Source organism: Lontra canadensis, unplaced genomic scaffold (genome assembly GCF_010015895.1).
Source record: "Lontra canadensis isolate GAN:19392208 unplaced genomic scaffold, GSC_riverotter_1.0 scaffold31, whole genome shotgun sequence".
In the NCBI taxonomy this organism is placed as follows: Eukaryota; Metazoa; Chordata; class Mammalia; order Carnivora; family Mustelidae; genus Lontra; species Lontra canadensis.
Window position 1 is genome coordinate 9,746,640 of NW_022631025.1, and position 20,498 is coordinate 9,767,137.

General features: G+C 43.4%; 1 protein-coding gene across 1 annotated transcript in view; it reads left to right on the forward strand.

The window, feature by feature from the left end:
- PIP5K1B (phosphatidylinositol-4-phosphate 5-kinase type 1 beta) overlaps positions 1–20,498 on the forward strand; it is a 158,485-nt gene that overhangs the window by 70,208 nt on the left and 67,779 nt on the right. The window contains exons 6-10 of the mRNA XM_032866568.1: positions 5,671–5,882; positions 7,432–7,515; positions 7,641–7,689; positions 10,296–10,380; positions 16,328–16,483. Coding sequence (XP_032722459.1) covers positions 5,671–5,882; positions 7,432–7,515; positions 7,641–7,689; positions 10,296–10,380; positions 16,328–16,483 — 586 coding nt within the window. The remainder of the gene's footprint in view (positions 1–5,670; positions 5,883–7,431; positions 7,516–7,640; positions 7,690–10,295; positions 10,381–16,327; positions 16,484–20,498) is intronic.

Below are 20,498 nucleotides of genomic sequence, written 5' to 3' on the forward strand. Positions count from 1 at the left end.
CAGGTGTGGGCTTATTTCCGGCCTCCTGTTGTAGTCCACTGATCTGTCTGTCTTCGTGCCAGTCCCATTGTCTTTGGATTACCATACCTTTGTAGTGGACCTGGAATTACGATACCTCCAGCTTTGTTCTTCTCTTTCAAGATGGCTTTGGCTGTCCAGGAACAAACCAGAACAAATAATACTAAAATGTGTATGGAATGTCAAATACCATCTCTTATCTGGACTGTTGAAATACTCCTTATTTGAAAATAGGTACCCCTTGTGTGGGGTGTCTCCACAGCACCCTGACTTCCTCCTTCTAGGCCTTATTCCAGTCTGTAATTGGGGCTTGGGTAATTTTGAGGATGATATTGTCAATTTTACTTAATCCTGAAGTTCTAGCAACTTCCTTGGTGCCTGGGGCCTACTAGAGGCTCAGGTTTTTTCCTCCAACAGAAAGAGTGAATGTCACTGCTGAAAAGTAAAGTGTTAAGAGAGAACAAAGATGTTCACCAAAGGAAAGGCAGGCAAAGACAAACAGGAAGGCAGGGAACAAGGGCTGAGGGGAAGTGGGGATTCCAGGGGTGGTGGTCAGCAGGGATGAGCCTACAGGGAGCAGAATAACAGTGACAGTAGTTGCTCCCATTAATTGGGTTCTCTGTATATCCTGGTTACTGTCCTAAGACTGGATGTGGATTAACTCGGTCTGCGCAGTAACTCTCTAAGGTCAGTTATCTCTATTATCTCTCTTTTACAGATGAGGGAACAAGGTGCAGAACAGCTCCGTACCTTGCACAGGGACACATGGGGAAGCCACGAGGGAAACCAGACTGCCTGGCTCCAGAACCCAGAGCCTCACCCACCGCCCCGCTGCTCCTGCTCCTTCTAGCAAGGGGACAGGGACAGTGTGCAGCGAGTGTGGGCACAGAAGGTGGAAATGGGGCAGGAGGAGCAGGCAGTCTTGCTGACCTTTAGCCATGGAGAGAGGACAGCAGTGACAACATCACATTTCCCACATTGGGTCATAAATTCTATAGAAATTCTATGAATAATTCCCAACATAGCACCCGGGGATAAGAACCTGAAGAAGATGCTTTCTTTGGGAATAGAGAGTTCTGATCATGTCTTCAGGATTTTTGTACCAGATGCTCCCAACACTGAATTTTTTCTTTTTTTTTTTTTTTTTTACTATCTTCCAGTATTGCTATTGTCTTAAAATAGTCCTTGAGAGAGAAGGAGAAGAAATCTGGCTTTGACAATAAATACCGTTTTGCACAGCAAACACACAGCTAGAAAACCCACCAGCAGCAGCCAGGTCAGGCAGACATTCTAGAAAAAAAGTGTTTTCGCCCCTGAGTGACAGACTTGACTGATGGGTGTCTGTCATGTCGCAGAATGTTGCATACTCCCGAGGCTCACACATGCTAAGATTTTGGCAGATATATTTGATTCCTTTAATTACGGAACTGGGAGGATATGAATAACAACTATTTTGTTCCTAATTGATGCAGATCTGCAGGGCACGTGACTAAAATCTGTTCCCAGAATTTTTTTTTCATTACGGAAGTTTTGGAATTTGACTTAAAATATATGCCTATATATTTCTCTTCTTCTTCCTTGTTTTTTTTTCTTTTTTTGGTAGATGGTGACTTTACCTAACCCCAAATCTAACTATCATGGTCACTTCCCACACCGTGGGAATAGAATTTATCTTTTTTTGGTGGGGGGGGGGGTTGTCCCACAAAGAACTTTACTTTGCAGCGAAAAAGGAGATCACAGGGAATGACTTCCAAAGCCCTGACTCCCCAAGTAACAGTGGGTGGGTGTCTCTTATTTGGGGTTAGGATGAGTATTTAGACAGGGAAGCCTTGTTACCAGCTGTAGACATGGGCAGAAGGTCGCTCAGACCTCTTAAGGTAACGCGCCTATACATACATTAGAAGTTATATAAATGCGGCTTGTGCTCCCCTGCTTGGGTGGAGATTTTGGCATTATAATGAGGGAAAAGTAGATGTTGGTCTTTCCAGAGGTAACTCCATGGTCCTTCTGTGCAGACTCCTCTTTTTTAAGCTTTTCACTCTGAAAGCAGGAGCCTGGCTTCCTAAAGACAATTCAGTATCCTTCAGGGACTCTGACGATCCAGCTTGAGAGCACAGAGAAAATGATTCGCTTTTAAAAATTTAGGTATAGCTTTTTCATAGTGAATTCTCTCTGGAGGCTTGTTGTTATTGTTGTTGTTTTAAATAAGCCAGGACAAATATTTGGTGACTTTAAAGCATCAGGAAATCAGGAAAACATCAGGAATTAAAACTTGGCCCCAGCCTGACTTTGGATCACTTATAAAAGACACCCGTTCCGTTTGGCCTGTCCTTAGGCAGGAGAAGAACCTCTGAGTACAAACCAGACAGTTCAGGTTGAATCTTGCATTGAGAATTTAAGGAAAAATACTTGATAAAGAAGGCTTTTCAACAAGCAGAATTCCCTTGCAGATACTCTGCAGAGGAGAGAGAAAGAATTGGGACATTATCACAAGGACCTTTCCATTTTCCCACACCTCGCTGTAGAGCATGCAGGATTCCTGGGCAGGAATGCCCACAGCACAGTCCCAGGGTCCGATTAGAATTTGATTTTGGAGCCTGGGTACTGCTGTGTGGGGACACTTAGCAGTGGGGTGTCTGGACCGTGCAGGGCATGAGGCTGTGAATTTTGCTCACTGACAACGGGCCTGTTGGCCCAGATGGTGGGGCCGTGGAGTTAGAGCCCTTGGACCAGAACTGCGGTGCGGCCAGCTGTCCGTTTCCCATCAGACACTCAACCCAGAACTTTTAAAGGGGCCCAAAGGGTGCTGGTAAGCTGGCCAAAAATGCAGTCATATTTTTATGGGCTTTTTGTACATTTTTGTTGTCAAAAGTGTCACCTCAAGGGTGTTTATATCAAGACAACTTCTGTAGCCTCTCACACCAGTGTGAGCCATGAGTTTCCATGACTTAAAGTCAGGATGAGGGTACCTAGCAGTTAATTGGGTATTTTCCCTGTACCAAGAAATTTTCTAGGCACTTTCTCTGCATTTCCATGTTGAATTTTCACGTACCCTCTGCAGTGTGTAATAATATTGTCGGCCTTCCGCAGAGGAGGAAACAGGCATAAGGAGGTGATGTGACCCACCCAGGTCAGAGTCGTGCTTTTTAGGTCCTTACCCCAGAGCCTCTCTAGGAAGGGACACGCGAGCTCTGGTACCTGGGAGTCAGAAACCTGGCATCTGCAGCTGGTGATCCCCGGGCAGGACTATGACGCCGTCTCAGGGGGCGCGGTTTCCAAGACACCCTTTCAGTATGGTTGACAGTTACAAAAGCGAAGGTCCTTCTACTTTTTTTCTTTTTAAAGATTATTTATTTGAGAGAGAGAGACAGTGAGAGAGAACATGAGAGGGGAGAAGGTCAGAGGGAGAAGCAGACTCCCCGTGGAGCTGGGAGCCTGATGCGGGACTCGATCCTGGGACTCTGGGATCATGACCTGAGCTGATGGCAGTTGCTTAACCAACTGAGCTGCCCAGGCACCCAGGTCCTTCTACTCTTGCTTTTGTCTGAAGAAAGTGTCCAGTATCTGTTAGTGTTTCTTCATAAGAGGTTGGGTCCTTGGCAACCGTGATACAAAGCTGGCTTGCTTTCTTACCGGACTCCATCCTGCTTTATGGAGGCATGAGGAAGGTGCTGATTGGTCTCCTTGGAGAACCAGCCAATGGGTTGGATGCGGAATCATTGGGGCAGTGGTGAGGAACTCTTCCTGCCACCCTTCCCTCTTCCTTCATTCTTGGCTCCACTTCTTCTTAGGTTAGGGAAGCTGGGTCCACATGACTATCAGGTCACATGACTATCAGGTCAGTCTCTTGGGTTAGAAAGTTCCATGGCGTAAACCTCTTAAATAGTAAGACTCTACTCTCAGCTCCTGCCTGCCTCCTTTCTCGAAGTACTTAGTTGAGTAAACTGAGTGATGAATCATTGATGCTCTGAATAATTGATACTCATGGGCAGCCCCCCTTGGTTTTTCCTCATTGATGCATGAGACCCAGGGATAACCGTATTTCTGGAAGGCCAGCTATGTCATAGTTCACAAACCCCCCCCCCCTTAAGGAGGCCACAGGTGTATAAATCCTCGGGTCCAACCCCTGATTGCTATATCTCTATCATAAATGTCTGATCAAAGAGCAATCGGGTTCCCCTGAAACTAATAACATACTCTGTGTTAACTAAATTGAATTTAAATTTTTAAAAAATTTTTTTAAATATATAAGCATTTGGGCTAAAGAGTAATGAGGAAAGCCTATGGAATTCTGGGTCTTCAGTCTCTGGTTAAAGAATTATCCATACACTCTGCCCCTCAAAGACATTCCCTGTCTGGGGTATAGCGACAGATTATCCTGCTGATGCAGAGACAACTGTTCTGCTGTGCAGGCTTGTCTTCATCTCTGGGCTGTTTTTGATTTCCTGAGCAGCTTTGTGTGAGAAATGCCAGGCGTTAAAAAGTCTCAGCCCACTAGGAGAAGAACTTTACCATAGAGGAAGACGCCCCATTTGCATGCTCTCCTGAATACTCTTCCTTCACGGAAGAAGCCTCCTGAGTGTCGCCTACCCCGGGAAGCCATGTGCAATGCCTCTTCTCTTGACCTTATTTCCTGCCATTTTCCTTTCAGAGCGTCTCTCCCTCCTCTGTCTGGCTGCCTCCCGCTACTCCTCATTCCTTCTCTTCCCCACTGTTTGCTGAGCGGATAACTAAGCGTGAAGTCCTGTTGTTTGTTGAGATCATAATTTTTTTTAAAGATTTTATTTATTTATTTGACAGAGAGAGATCACAAGCAGGCAGAGAGGCAGGCAGAGAGAGAGGAGGAAGCAGGCTCCCTGCTGAGCAGAGAGCCCGATGCGGGGCTCGATCCCAGGACTCTGAGATCATGACCTGAGCCGAAGGCAGCGGCTTAACCCACTGAGCCACCCAGGCGCCCCGAGATCATAATTTTTTTTAAAAACACTTCTGCTGGGAACCGAGTGGCCACTGGGAAACGCCAGCTTTCCCAAGGAGACCATGGAACTCCAGCACGGTTAAGATGTAGAGAACGGAATTCCGACAAAAACACATTCCGGCTGAGTCCTCATGCGGAGGAGCACACAAACATGTAGAGACCATTGGTTGGGGGTGTCTGTGCTCTGGTGTTTAAGAGTGTGGCCACTGGAGGTGACTGCCTGGGGTTCACATCCCAACAGTGCCACTTCTAAGCTGTGTAATACTGAACAAATTACCTTGTCTCCCTCTGGCTCATTTTATTCCTCTGTGAAATAGAGACAGTGGTAGTATCTTGTCCGAAGAGTTGTGAGGGTTGGATCTGAGTGACCTCCTTAGAACCTGGCACGTGGGAAGTGCTCAATAAATGTGACAAGGGAAGCGTTCACGGAGGGTTAGGAAAAGCTGTGCTTGCTTTAGGTTTGCGTAAAAAATATCATCTTGGAGCCGTTGTGATAATCCCTACTGAACTTGACCTAATAATAACCTCAAATATTCTGATTTTGTTTTTCTTCCATCTGCCATGCTCTGGAAGGGATGCGGGAGCTGTGCATCTGCGTCTCTAGAACTTTCTGATTCCCTGCCACTGAGACTTACCCCCTTCCGTTCACCGGCCGCCTGGTTCTTTTTCTTCCGCAGGTGCTGGAGAGCTTCAAAATCATGGACTATAGCCTTTTGCTGGGAATCCACATCTTGGACCATTCCCTCAAAGAGAAGGAAGAGGAAAACTCACAGAATGTGCCTGATGCTAAGCGGTCCGGGATGCAGAAGGTCCTCTATTCCACGGCGATGGAATCCATCCAGGGTCCAGGGAAACCCGGAGATGGGATCATCGCAGAGAACCCGGACACGTAAGTGCGCCCGCCCACCTGCCCACCCTCCTGGTCGTGGCGGCCCACGGCAGTGGGTCATGACACGCAATCATGTTCCCTCCATGGGGGCTCTTTGAGAACGGATTCGTACCCGGTGCTAAAATGGGTCGAGCAGCCTTCATTTCTGCTCATCTCCGGGTAACTAGATGCATGGCGGTGCTTCCGGTGATTACCATTCTTTCCCCCGTGTGCTTGCCTTTTTCAAATGGCTCCATTTCGGAACAATCGCCGAAATGTTTCTGTCTACCCCCACCGGCTCCGTATTCAAAACGTCTCCCACAACAGGGAGAACATACTTTGAATTTGAATCAACGCGTATTTAAGCAAACACATGATCAGGATTGCATTCGTCATTCAGAGCTCCTCATCTGCAGGAGAGGACTCTCTTCTTCTGGATCCTCTACCCCCTGGCAGATGTGGTCTCTTGCCTTAGCCAGATGTGCTGGTAACTGCAGGATCCGTTTGCATAGATAAAGTCCACACTGACGAACAGAAACACTTGCAACCAAGGAAAATTACTACAGTGGCTGACTGTCACGTGCATTTACCAGCTGGGCAAGAGAGTGAACGGAAGGCGTCGCTTTCCTTGGCCATTAGTGATACTGCCTTTTAGGAGTCTCCAACAATGACTAAATCACGGGCATATTTCGCTTTCTTTTTTTTTGTAAAGATTTTATTTATTTATTTATTGGACAGACACAGATCACAAGTAGGCAGAGAGGCAGGCAGAGAGAGAGGAGGAAGCAGGCTCCCTGCTGAGCAGAGAGCCGGATGCGGGGCTCGATCCCAGGACCCTGGGATCATGACCTGAGCCGAAGGCAGAGGCTTAACCCACTGAGCCGCCCAGGCGCCCCCATATTTCACTTTTATAAAGGAATACACATCATACATATCAAACTTTTAAAAAATCCTCTCTTCTCCATCTATCTAAATGCCCAATAGTCCTTTAAGCAAGGGATTCTGTATCAGTATAGGGAACTACAGAGCCACAAAAAACACGTTAGCATTAAACACAAGCAAATGTCTAATCATTTAGCGATTGAAGAATTCAAGTTATAAAGCATGTTAAACCGTTGCTTTTGTGGACTAATAAACACCTACACACATGCATTTATACTGGAAGGGTGTACCAAATGCTAATAGTGGTCCTTTGCCTCCTAGGAATGGGTTCTTTTAAATCTGTTACACTTCATAGCAAATAGGTAAAAGCATTGCATTTTTAAAGGGGAGTATTTAAAAAATACTTTAAAAATTTGTTCCCGTAGTTTTAAAATAGGAATAATTTTTTGTTTGGATTCTTCCCGTCCAGCTGTCCTGAGTCAACAGCTACATTTTCATTCTGTGTGGGAAGGTCAGCATTCTGGATTCCCAGGGAGACCTTACCCAAGGCAAAAAAAAAAAAAAAAAAAAAAGAGTGGGAGTCCAGAATTCTTAAAGTTGTCCATTTTTATTTAGTCTGTTTATTAGAAGTGATTTTTAACTTCCCATTATATGTCATAAACTATTTTCTCTCTTGCTCTATCAACAGAATGGGAGGCATTCCAGCTAAAAGCCATAAGGGAGAAAAACTACTTTTATTTATGGGCATTATTGATATTCTGCAATCATATAGGTAAGAGATTTGGGGAAGTAGCCTTTCCTTATTTCAAAATAAATCAACAAAAGGTATTCTGAAAATCCACCAAATGGGAATGATTTTACATTCTCATTTGTATGTTTCTGTGTCTTTATGTTTAGGTTAATGAAGAAGCTAGAACATTCCTGGAAAGCTCTGGTCTATGATGGGGTATGTGATTATCATGTTCCTTGATATCTATATATTTTTCTGATTTCTCAGACATCAGGGTGTGTCTAGGAAGTCGCGTTAGCAGAGAAAATGATGTCTTATTTTTGCGTGAAATCTGGACACACGTATGAAAGGAGAGGATGCTGGGAAGAAGGGGAGACTCTTTGCATGGGCCCTGGAAGCTCAGGAGGACAGTTGAAATGAGGTTCTCACAAGACTGAGCTGTGGCATGGTCTGAACCTGACTTTGGTGGTCCACAGCCTGGGATTTGAACCCTGCCAGACACGTTGGTTGTGATTTGGCCTCTCTTGGCCTGGTTTCCCATCTCTCCAAGAGACATGGTAATAGTACCTAGTACTTGCCTCATTGGGCTGATATAAGGATAAAATAAAACTATGCCCTTTAGTTTTCAACACAAGACATACGAAGTTACGGTTGGATATAAGACTGAGACTGACTGGCATGAGGATATCTGTTGAACTCAGAATTGTATAACCAAAGAAAACAATCAGCTATCCACCAACAGCCTCCCTCCCCCAGCCCCACTCCCCCACCCCCGCTCGCTCTCTCAACCCACGTAACACTCATGCACGTTCCTCTCTGGATGTTAGATTTGAACTTTTTGCTGCTGACAGAACGTTTACTGGCCTCAGCCTCCCTCAGTTAATAACCCAAAGTGACACTTCCAAAGAAAGTATCGGTCAAAGATTTGCTCACACCTTTTTTTTTTAAAAGATGTTAGCAGATGCTTTCCTTTGAGAGAAGATAAATTACAGATATCATTCTTGTCCTTTATTGGAAAGAACACTTTCCACTTCCTCAGTTCTGTGGAAAACTGGTAAGAACCTTCCAGCGTGAAAGGTCTGCGTTTGTCTACAGGCTGAGGAATGGCTTCCTCAGAACGCACTTGTAAACAACAGAGTCACGGGTTTGTTTCTAAGAATTAAATGTAGGCTTATTATTCAGATCAAAGATTCCTTCTATTTAAAAGCCAAGATGGTAGGTTCATTTTTTCCCTTCCTGATTAAAGTAGAGACTGAATAGTATCTTCACCATGGAAGGGAAATAGTAAACACCTTCTGTTTTCTGAGACAACGTTAATTCCCTGTTATCAGGCTAAGATTTCTGATGGGATGACCTAGTTCTCCACTGGTCAGATGCTGCTGAGAGGCCCCTACCTTTGTCTAGTTAAAACACATTCCATTCTGCTGGGTTTGGTTTTGTTTTGCTTTTTTTTTTTAAGAGTATCTTTGTATTGAACATGTATTTGTGGAATTGTGAAAGCAGTAAATAAGACTCATTTTTGTTTGTTTGCAAATGTGCCTCTTACTTAAACAATGTTTCTTCACGCCAAAGAGAAACACGGTCCAATCTCTCTTGGAAGGCAAGGTCCGAGTCTCAATCATCTTGCACCATAAGATATTTCTAAGTTACTGTGCCTGTTGTATGTGTCCATTTCAGACAGGAGCTGCATGTCAAACCAGCCAGAAATGCCCACCTCTACAGCATCCCTAACGGGCTAGAGGACCAGTATGCCTTGGTCAAAGAGGCTTTCTCTATACTGTGTCCTTCATAACATGCTGTTTACAGAATGACCTTATGCCTCCTATAATGCCCTGTTTCATAGATTAAAAAAAAAAAAAAATAGAGGCACCGAGGCCCTGCCTTCTTCCTGGATCACACAGCTGTATTAAAGCTAGAACTAACATCAGAACCAGGTCTCCAGACCTCTGGTCCAATGTGGGTTTTTTCTTCCAAACCCAGAGCAGCTGCTTTATACCATCTAAATTTAAATTTTCAGAACTTTTTCTATTAGAATACACAAACGTTGAATGAAAACGGCACATTTACTATTTCTAGAAATGTGCATCTTGGTTAGCAGATATGTGATTACTGAATAAACATGTAGAATTAGCTTCTTCATACATCTCCTTTCCTGGATTTATAATAAAATGCCCCTCCAGTCCTGAAGACTCCTGCCAAGCACGAGAGAATTGAGTTAACAATTCAATTCAGTTTAATTCTATCTAATTAGTAGATAATTCAGCGAAGCGGAGGTCATCAGTCAGTCTTGTCCCCGAGGAGTCTTCCCAGTGTCCGTGCACCTGATTAGTATGAGACAAAACCACACTATTTTCTTTTTAACCTCCATGTCACTCTTACATTAGGGTTGTTTTGCGTATGTCCCCAATTTTTGTCCCTGACCGAAAGCAGTATTATCCTTTATTTTAGATGAAACACTGGTTGCCTGTATGTTTAAAAAAAAAAAAAAAATCTAAAAGCTTCACAGGGCACACAGTGGAATGAGAATCAGCTGTTTTGTTTTATAAAGCAGCGTCCTTTGGCTGGCTCCCCCGTGCCCCTCTCCATACTCTCCTCAGGAATATCTGGAAACTTTGCCCACAGTGCCTTTATGCCCGTGTCCCCAGTCTCACTCCTGGGCACCACGGGTCACACAGATGACACGTACTGCTCATTTCCGACTGCCAGCATCCATGCCTCCTGGCTCAGGACGTTGGGCCAGCAGAGAACCGATTGCGTAGATCTCTCTTCTGGCTTGCAGTGATCTGAGAGGTAAACCTGTGCCACCTGCTTTGTCCTTCCAGGATACCGTTTCAGTTCATCGACCAAGCTTTTATGCTGACAGGTTTCTCAAGTTTATGAATTCCAGAGTTTTCAAGAAAATTCAAGGTAAGATTCTTAGGAATTTTTTTTTTTTTTTTTTTTTTACTTTTAGCACTTACTGACTTTACTCTGGGCAATCTTTGCAAGATTTTTATTGGAAGGGTTTGGACTATTCATCTCCAAAAGCTGTGGTGACTTAGTAATTTTGATGAAGTGTTCCATTACGTATTTACTGATGCCATAATCATTAGAGGCCCAGTTTGTGGTAGGAAAAAACAGAAACTGCCTACATGTCAAACCTTATCTTATATTGGGTATATATATTATGGTGCAATCTAATGGAATAATATTTAAAATAAAAATCATATTAAAGATCCATTTAGGGGGCACCTGGGTGGCTCATTCGGTTGAGCGTCTGACTCCTGATTTTGGCTCAGGTCGTGATCTTAGGATCAAGGTTGGGCCCCATGACCGGCTCCATGCCCAGCGAAGAGCCTGCTTGGTATTCTCTCCCTCCCCCTCTGCTCCTCCTCCCACTCACATGCACATACCCACATGCTCTCTCTCAAATAACTGAAATCTTTTTCTTTTTTTTTTAAAAGATTTTATTTATTTGACAGACAGAGATCACAAGCAGACAGAGAGGCAGGCAGAGAGAGAGGAGGAAGCAGGCTCCCCGCTGAGCAGAGAGCCCGATGTGGGGCTCGATCCCAGGACCCTGAGATCATGACCTGAGCCGAAGGCAGCAGCTTAACCCACTGAGCCACCCAGGCGCCCCTGAAATCTTTTTCTTAAAGATTTTATTTATTCATTTGTTAGAGAAAGCAGCAGGCGGAGGGAGGGGCAGGCTCCATGCTGAACAAGGAGCCTGATGTGGGACTCCATCCCAGGACCCCGGGATCATGTCCTGAGCTGAAGGAAGCTGCTTAACTGACTGAGCAACCCAGGCATCCCATTTAGTTCTTACAGATACAGATATATATAGATAGACACACACACACACACACACAGAGTTATTGGTTTGCCTACATAAATGCACAACAAATTATTTTTTTTACATTTTTATTTATTTGAGAGATTGAGAGAACAAGTGGTGGGAGGGGTAGAGGGAGAAGCAGACACCCCCACAGAGCAGAGAGTCCGACATGGGACTGTATTCCAAGACCCTGGGATCATGACCTGAACTAAAGGCAGACGCTTAATGACTGAGCCACCCAAGCACTCTGCACAACAAATTCTAATGGGATATATAAAAGTGTGATGCATCACATTAACAAGTAAAAGAATAAAAACCATATGATCACCTCAATAGACGCAGGAAAAGCATTGGACAAAGTACAACATTCATTCCTGTTAAAAAAAAAAACTCCACAAACTAGGCTTAGAAGGAACATACCTCAACACAATAAAGGACATACATGAAAAACCCACAATTAACACTATACCCAATGGTGAAAGACTCAGAGATTTTCCTCTAGGATCAGGAACAAGACAAGGATGTCCATTCTGCAGCTGTGGAAGTTGTAGCCACAGCAATCAAACAAGAAAAAGAAATAAGGCCATCCAGATTGGCAAAGAAGTCAGATTTTCACTATTTGCAGATGACATTATACTACATATGTAGAAAACCCCAAAGACTCCACCAAAAAAACTACTAGAACTGATTGATGAATTCATTAAAGTCATAGGATACAAAATTAATATACAGAAATCCATTGCACTTCAACACAATAATAATGAGGTAGCAGAAAGAGAAATTAAGAAAACCATTCCATTTACACTTGCACCAAATATAATAAAATACCTCAGCATAAACTTAACCAAGGAGGTGAAATAGTTGTACTCTGAAAACTAGAAAACACTGAAAGAAATTGAGGATGACATAAATAAATGGTAAGATATTCCATGGGCATGGATTGGAAGACCCAATGTTCTTAAAACATTCATACTACCCAAAACAATCTACAGATTTAACGGCATCCCTTTCAAAATACCAAGAACATTTTTCACAGAACTAGAACAGGTCATCCCAAAACTTGTATGGAACCACCAAAGACCCCGAACAGCCAAAGTGATTTTGAAAAACAAGAACAAAGCCGAAAGTATCACAATCGAAGATTTCAAGATATACTACAAAGCTGTAGTCATCAGAACAGGACAGAAATAGACACATAAATCAATAGGATAGGACTGAGACTGGAAGGAAGCCCAAACCCACATGGTCAGTTAATCAATGACAAAGAAGGCAACAATACACAGTGGGGGAAAGACCATCTCTTCAACAAATGGTGCTGGGAAGACTGGACGACAACACACAAAAGAATGAAACTGGATCACTTTCTTAACACTATACACAAAAATAAACTCAAAATGAATTAAAAACTTAAATGTGAGACCTGAAATCCTAAAACTCCTTGAAGAAAACATAGGTAGTAATCTCTTGGCTATCACCCTAAGCAAAATATTAATGGATGTTTCTCCTCAGGCAAGAAACCAAAGCAAAAATAAACTTGTGGGACTACACCAAAATAAAAAGCTTTAGCACAGTGAAGGAAACCTACTACATGGAAGGAGATACTTGCAAATGATACTCTGATAAGGGATTAGTATCTAAAATACATAAAGAACTTATACAACTCAACACACACAAAAAAATCTGATCAAAAAACGGGCAGAGGACCTGAATAGACTTTTTTTTTTCCCCAAAGAAGGCATACAGATGGCCAGCAGATGGTCAGTATCACTAATCATCAGGAAAATGCAGATCAAGCCACAGTGAGATATCAGCTCACACCAGTCAGAATGGCTAGTATCAAAAAGACAAGAAGTAGCAAGTGTTGGCGAGGATGTGGATAAAAGGGAGCCCTTATGCACGGGTGGTGGGAATGTAAAATGGTGTAGCCACTGTGGAAAAAAGTTCCTCAAAAAACTGAATGTAGAAATACTGATTAGTAATTCCACTACGGGGTGTTTACCCAAAGAAAATGAAAACCCTAATTCAGAAAGGTACATGCACCTCTGTGTTTACTGCAGCTTTATTTCCAATAGCCAAGACATAGAAGGAGCCCAGTGTCCATCTACAGATGAATGGATAAAAAAGATACCGTGTCTATATACGGTGAAATATTACTCAGCCATTAAAAATGGCGTCTTGCAGGGCGCCTGGGTGGCTCAGTGGGTTAAAGCCTCTGCCTTCGGCTCAGGTCATGATTCCCGGGTCCTGGGATCGAGGCCCGCATCGGGCTCTCTGCTCAGCAGGGAGCCTGCTTCCTCCTCTCTCTCTGCCTGCCTCTCTGCCTGCTTGTGATCTCTGTCTGTCAAATAAATAAATTAAATCTTTAAAAAAAAATGGCATCTTGCCATCTGCAACAACATGACTAGAACTACAGGGTATTATGCTAATTAAATAAGACTAAGATCAATAATACCATATAATCTCACTTCTATGTGGAATCTAAAAAAACAAATGGACAAACTGCTGCTTGCCAGAGGGGATGTGGGTGGGGGATGGGCAAGATGGATAACGGGGATTAAGAGGTACAAACTTTGAGATATAAAATAAGTCATGGAGGGACGCCTGGGTGGCTCAGTTGGTTAAGCGGCTGCCTTCGGCTCGGGTCGTGATCCCGGCGTCTTGGGATCAAGTCCCGCATCGGGCTCCTTGCTCGGCGGGGAGCCTGCTTCTCTCTCTGCCTCTGCTTGCCATTCTGTCTGCCTGTGCTCGCTCTCTTTCCCTCTCTCTATGACAAATAAATAAAATCTTTAAAAAAAATAAAATAAGTCATGGAGATGAAAAGTACAGCATAGGGAATCTAGTCAATATTATGTATGCTAGCTAACTGAACATAATAAAACAAAATAATCCTAGTAATAATATTATGTAGTGATAGATGGTGATCACACTTCTCATGGTGAGCACTGAGGAATGTATAGAATTGTCTGTAATCAATATGTTGTGCACCTGAACCTAATACAACATTGTATGTCAATTACACTCCAATAATAATTTTTTTAATTTTAAAAAGTAAAAAAAAATAACTTTAAGATGCTTTATCAACTGTAATTCTATTAAAGCCCTTAATGCTTATAGGTATACTTTCTTTGTAGATGGAAACGTCCCCTTCTTACTTCTAACCCCAAGAGAACAGTACCTAGTCTTCAAGTTTCTTCTTTCAAATTACTTTTTTAAGTCTTATTAGTCTTTCATTCCACCGCAAAATTGAGTCATACTCGCATTGTAATAATGTCTGCAAATTGTATAATTTTTTCTAGAAATATTAGTCATCATAATGTTGAGGCATCACTGAAATTCCCTACCCAGATAATGTGTGTCAAGCAGTAAAACTTAGCTTCCTGAAATGAATATAATAGTACATTAATTTGTTAAAAATCAACTGCTCTAAGATTTTTAGGACAATAATGCATTCAGTCAACCAGCTTTGAGCACTTGTAATGTACTTAGCACTGTACTACACAATAATATAGGAAGATTTTTTTTAATTAATTAGTTCCTCCCTCAGTAATTTTGGGGTCAAGGATTAGAACATGTAACAGATTTATAATCTAATGAAGCAATTGCCCTCCCCTCAAAAAAACAAAACAAAACAAAAAAACTCACTCTGGTTTTATCTTTTCTCCCCCTCACATCAGCCAGGAAATAGAATCCTCTAGAGAGAGGAAATAAACACCAGTTTAGACAACTTCAGGCAGAAGAAAGGCACCTGGGGTTTCATGCTTTCTAGCTGTGTGACCTTGAGCAGGTCGCAACTTTCCCAGTCTCAGTTGTCAGGCCTATAAAAGGGCCCACCTCCCTCGGACAACCGAATGGGTATTTGAGATTTGGTGTGTGATTGTCGCCCTCCAAACCCTAAAGCCTTCTCCAGGAGTTATTGTGATAATGATCGTATTGTTATGGTTCTAAAACTGCTCATAGGACACATAAACCTTCCCTTCTCTTAAAGTGGAGAGATTGCCCACTATTCTTTCCCCATCGGTGTGTCCCAAAGTCCTGTCCAGTTACGTTCTTAGAGGCCGTCTATGGGCAGGCCCCAGATAAGCGCCATAATCTAAGTCCTGGAGAGCTCCCCAAGGCCAGACACCATTCTCTGTTGGATCAGCTGTCAGGTCCCCGGTCTGTGCAAACCTCCAAAGGCAGAGGAGAGGCTTTGCCTGTTCAGGAAAAGCATAAACCAGCCTCAACTTCCCTCACTCCCTCCCCTCCAGTGGAATTCTCTAACAGTGGTAAGCCAAGAATTATTGCAGCAAAGACGGCATGGAAATGGGGATGGTCCGTCTGCAGCCTCAGCCGCTCCCACGGACATATCAGAGGTGAAGGGACACCCTTCCGCGAGCAGGATGGTTGGTGAAGTCCATGTGCCTTGGTTCAGGTTCCCAACACACTCCTGAAACTGGAGAATGCTGTTTGCACAAAGGTTGGGAGTGAACGATAACATCTGACGCAGCCATGACCTAGAAAAGACCCAGAGAGCAGGAAACTTCAGTGGAAAGTCACTTAAAAGCAAAAAGCAACCAGAAGTCACTGGGCTAAATTAGGCTTCATGAGTATAAGATTAAACATTGGCATGTTTGGAAATTCCCAGTCCCCAAGTTAATAAAACCAGGGTCATGAGAATTCTCCTTGGTTTACCATCTGCATTTACCAACCCACCCAACCGCCTCCCAGCGCTAGAAAAACATCGGTTGGAGGCAGAAGAAGTATCCTTTAGCGACAGAACGTTTAAGTCTTACCTCTGGTAAGACTTGACCTCAGAATCTGGAGACATGTTCCAGTTCACATGTATTCTAGGATCTTCTCGTTGAAGTCGAGTCATTCTGGACAAATAAAATTCCCTAAACCCAAACAGTTTCATCTCCCTCTCATGTCTGTAAAAGTCTCTTGCACTCGGCTCAAATAATGAGTAATACGTTAATGGGGAAAATCTTAATTTGATAAAAAAAATTAATGTGGTTTTACCGTAAATATCGTTGTCTCTCCTTTTTCCTCCCTGTCTAGCCTTGAAGGCCTCGCCTTCTAAAAAACGTTGCAACTCCATCGCCGCCCTGAAGGCCACCTCGCAAGAGATCGTGTCCTCAGTTAGCCAAGAGTGGAAGGACGAGAAGCGAGACTTGCTGACCGAGAGGCAGAGTTTTAGCAGCCTTGACGAAGAAGGTAAAGAAGACATGTCACTTTAAAAAAAAAAGAAAAAGGAAAGGAAAAAAAGTCCTTCTGATCTTGTTTATATAGGTGATAAAGATTCATGATAGAGCAATTAGAATATACCTGCCCAAAGAAGCAAGGAAGGTTGGGGGGTGCCTCGCTGGCTCCGTCTTTGGAGCTGGGTCTTGATCTCAGGGTCGTGAGTTCAAACCCCACATTGGAACTTATTTTAAAAAAGAAAGAAAGAAACCAAGCCTATTAACTCATTTTCAAAAGGATATTTAGGGGTGCCTGGGTGGCTCAGTGGGTTAAAGCCTCTGCCTTCGGCTCAGGTCATGATCCCAGGGTCCTGGGATCGAGTCCCGCGTCTGGCTCTCTGCTCAGCGGGGAGCCTGCTTCCCTTCCTCTCTCTCTGCCTGCCTCTCTGCCCCTTTGTGGTCTCTGTCTGTCAAATCAATAAATAAAATCTTTAAAAATAATAATAATAAAAATTAAAAAAATTTAAAAAAAGGATATTTAGGTATGACATAGTTACTACAAATTTTTCAAACACCTGAATAATATAATATGTGGTTGATAGTAAAGAGGAAAGGAAAGTTGGAAGATATACTGAGGTATTTAGAATTAAAAGATCCATAACCCACTATTGGGAGGTCACACATCTGAACATTTTTGTGTTTTTACTATTGGACCTTGTTCTGTGTGCACAAACTGTGTGTGTGTGTGTGTGTGTGTGCAAGTTTCAAACACATATGCATTATATACATATGTCCACACACATCCTTACAGATACATGTGTACACAATGTAACAATGAATTTTCCATTCATTTAGGTCTTTAATGAATTTAATAAAGGTTTTGTGACTTTCCTCTTGCTTGTCTCGTACACCTCCCTTTTATTAGCTTTATTCTCAAATGCATATAGAGATAGTCATAGACATGTATTTTCAGTCTTTTCAAATAGCATCTTTTTAAGATTTGGGTTTTCTGGCTGTTTCTTGGTACTGTGTAGCCCTCCCTTCTCTTTCCTTCCTTCCTCACCTGCCAGCTAGGTCTCCCAGAACAATGATGAATGCAGCTGGTGATTGTGGGCAGCCTTGCCTTGTCCCGATTTTAAAGGGAATGTCTCTCAGGTTTCACTGTTGAGAAAGAACTTGGCTCTATTTGATACCCCTAATCAGGTCAAGGAAGTACCTTTTTATTCCTGGTTTGCTGAAAAGTTTTTTATCAGGAGTGAGTGTTGAATTTTATCACATACTTTTTCTTGTGTGTTGACTTGATCATGAGGTTTTTTTTCTCTTCTAATTCTAGAAGAGGAAGTGACATTTTAGACTTCTTCTTTTTTTTTTAATCAGTGTATTCTTTGGGGAATCCCAACATTTCCTGAAAATTTCTTCTCCTTCGATTACATTTGATCTCTTCTCAGGTTTTCCTTTCCCCCAGAGTGGTTAGGATAGGGTGTCATTCCTGTTCCTTCTGCAGCACCTCTCCACCGCTGTCATGTGGGGTTTCCTTCTTTCTTATCTTCCTAGAAAACAGCTCAGACCCACATTTAGTGCTTTCGGCAAAGGAGTTCACGAATCGCCTTTGCTCCTCTCTCCGGCTGCCATTTCTGGCTCGGAGATACCATCTCCCTGAGACTCCCCCTGCGCCCGCCTCTCCCCTACCACATGGCCCGGGCTTCTTAGAACACACATAAAACTGCAAAGTGTCTGCGGTCTGGGAGATAGGATTAACTGATTTTTAAACTGTGTTCGTTAAACGTTCAACTAGTGCACACCGGATGACATCTGAAGTTAGAGCGGTGAGTCTGGGTGTTAATGTGCGGGGAGAAGGGGGTATAAATACATACACTGCCTACCATCCATAAAATCTGGAGACCTGGGAAGTAGGGCACAGGTTGTGGGTTTTGTTTTTGTTTTTGTAGGTGACTTACTGCACCCATTGCTTCATTTTTTTTTAAGATTTTATTTATTTATTTGACAGAGAGCACAAGTCGGCAGAGAGGCAGGCAGAGAGAGACAAGGAAGCAGGCTCCCTGCTGAGCAGGGAGCCCGATGCGGGGCTCGATCCCAAGACCCTGGGATCATGACCTGAGCCGAAGGCAGAGGCTTTAACCCACTGAGCCACCCAGGTGCCCCCCATTCCTTCATTTTTAAAGAGACTTCACCCAAAAAGCCTCCGAAGGTTGAAGAAAAACCTACTGAGCATATTCTTTGAAAATTTTAACATACATTATGAAAATGAGTTTATCTGAATAATACTGTCTATGTACAAAGTTTGCTACTGTGTTTGGCCTTTTTATAATGCCCCGTACTTGGGGGCTCCCCTTTAACAGTGCACCAAGTCATCGCCAGATCCCCCTCGAGTTTTTAATCCTCTCTTCTGTGCCGCTGTCCGTTTTCCGGTTGTCTTCATTTTCTCTGGCCATGTAACAAATTACTCAGAACATCTGCAGCTTAGTAGAACCTCTCTTCATTAGCCCACCATGTGTAAATCAGAATTCTGGCCAGGCTTGACTTGGTTCTCTGGACACAGCTTATCAGGGTCTCAGAAAAGGTGTCAGCTGGGCTTCTTTTAGGTGCTGGAGAAAATCCTCCTCCAAGGTCATCACGTGGTTGGCGGAATTCACTTCCTCACGGTTATAGGGTGGAGGTCCCTATGCCTTCCTGATAGCCGTGGGCCCACTCCAGCCCCCCACCTCCAAGACCTTCCACATTCCTTGCCAGGCAGCACCCTCAGTCTTCAGACCAGGACTTTCTTACAAGTCAATCCTTCTCTCACTTCGGATCTCTGACCTGCAGACACAGATTTAAAAGGCTCAGGTGATTAGGCCAGGCCCACCTGGACAGTATTCTCTTTGACTAACTTGAAATTAACATATGAGTAACCGTAATTACATCTGCAGAATTCCTTTTGCCCTGTACGATCCAGTAACGGCGAGAGTCCTATCATCCCAGTTCCACCCACACTCAAAGGGAGATGATACAAGCGTGCAGGTCACCTGGGATCAGTGTAGAATTCTGCCTACCCTGCTAGTTTTTTTTAAAAAATCGAAAGATAGAAGAGCTTGAGGAAACAGCTCTCTGCTTCAAAGAGCTAGTCCTTAAAAATTGGGGCTCAGCTCCCCGGTGTCTGGCCCAAGGCCCTGGACAGATCGTGTCTCTCTGAACTGTACCACTCACGTAGTCTCTGGCTCATGAAGTCAAGACCACAGTCTGCGTGAGCCTCTCTAGTCCAGCTCCATCTGCCCTAAACTGAGTAGCAATTCATTAAACTCTGGCGGGAGGTCATTTTCCAGAATGCCCTCTTCAGTACTCGAGCATGTCAGTATTTTCCTCTGTATTTAGTAAGAAGGCGGGACCAAGTATGGTAAAGATCGCTAGCCAGCTGGCGTGTTACATGGAAGCCTTTCTCACTTTTGCATGGAGAGCACTTTGGTTACTTGTGTTGCTGTACCGTTACCATCTGCTAATTCATCATGGAAATTCTTTATGTTGAGCTGAACTGGAGGCAGAGCTGCACTGTGTCACAAAGTGCGTCCAGTCTCCTGGTCCAGACAGCCCTTCTGTCCTACACTCTTTCCCTCCTTGCCTCTCCATGTCCCTGCATCTACAGCTCTTCAAACCCCAAATCCGAAACCTCACACTCATGCAATAGCACCTATTAGGACCATTTTCCCATTCATACACTTCCTAAAAATGCATAATTTTGAGCCTGTAAAGAAAGACCAGGAGCACCTCAAAATTATGTTTTATTTTTTATCCTCTGTCTTAGTTTAGTCTAGGGGAAGGATTAAACAGAATCCACAGTCCAGCGTGGTTGACTTTAGTTCACAAAAGTCTATTGTATGTTTGAAAGTTGCTAAGAGAATAGATCCTAAAAATTCTCACAGGAAAAAAGATGTTGTAACTACACATGGTCATGGAGGGTCACTAGATTGTGAGGATCGTCTCACAATAGTAAAGCTTGAAATCAGGTAACGTGATGTCCCCAGTTTTATTTTTGTTTTAATACGGGTATCGAA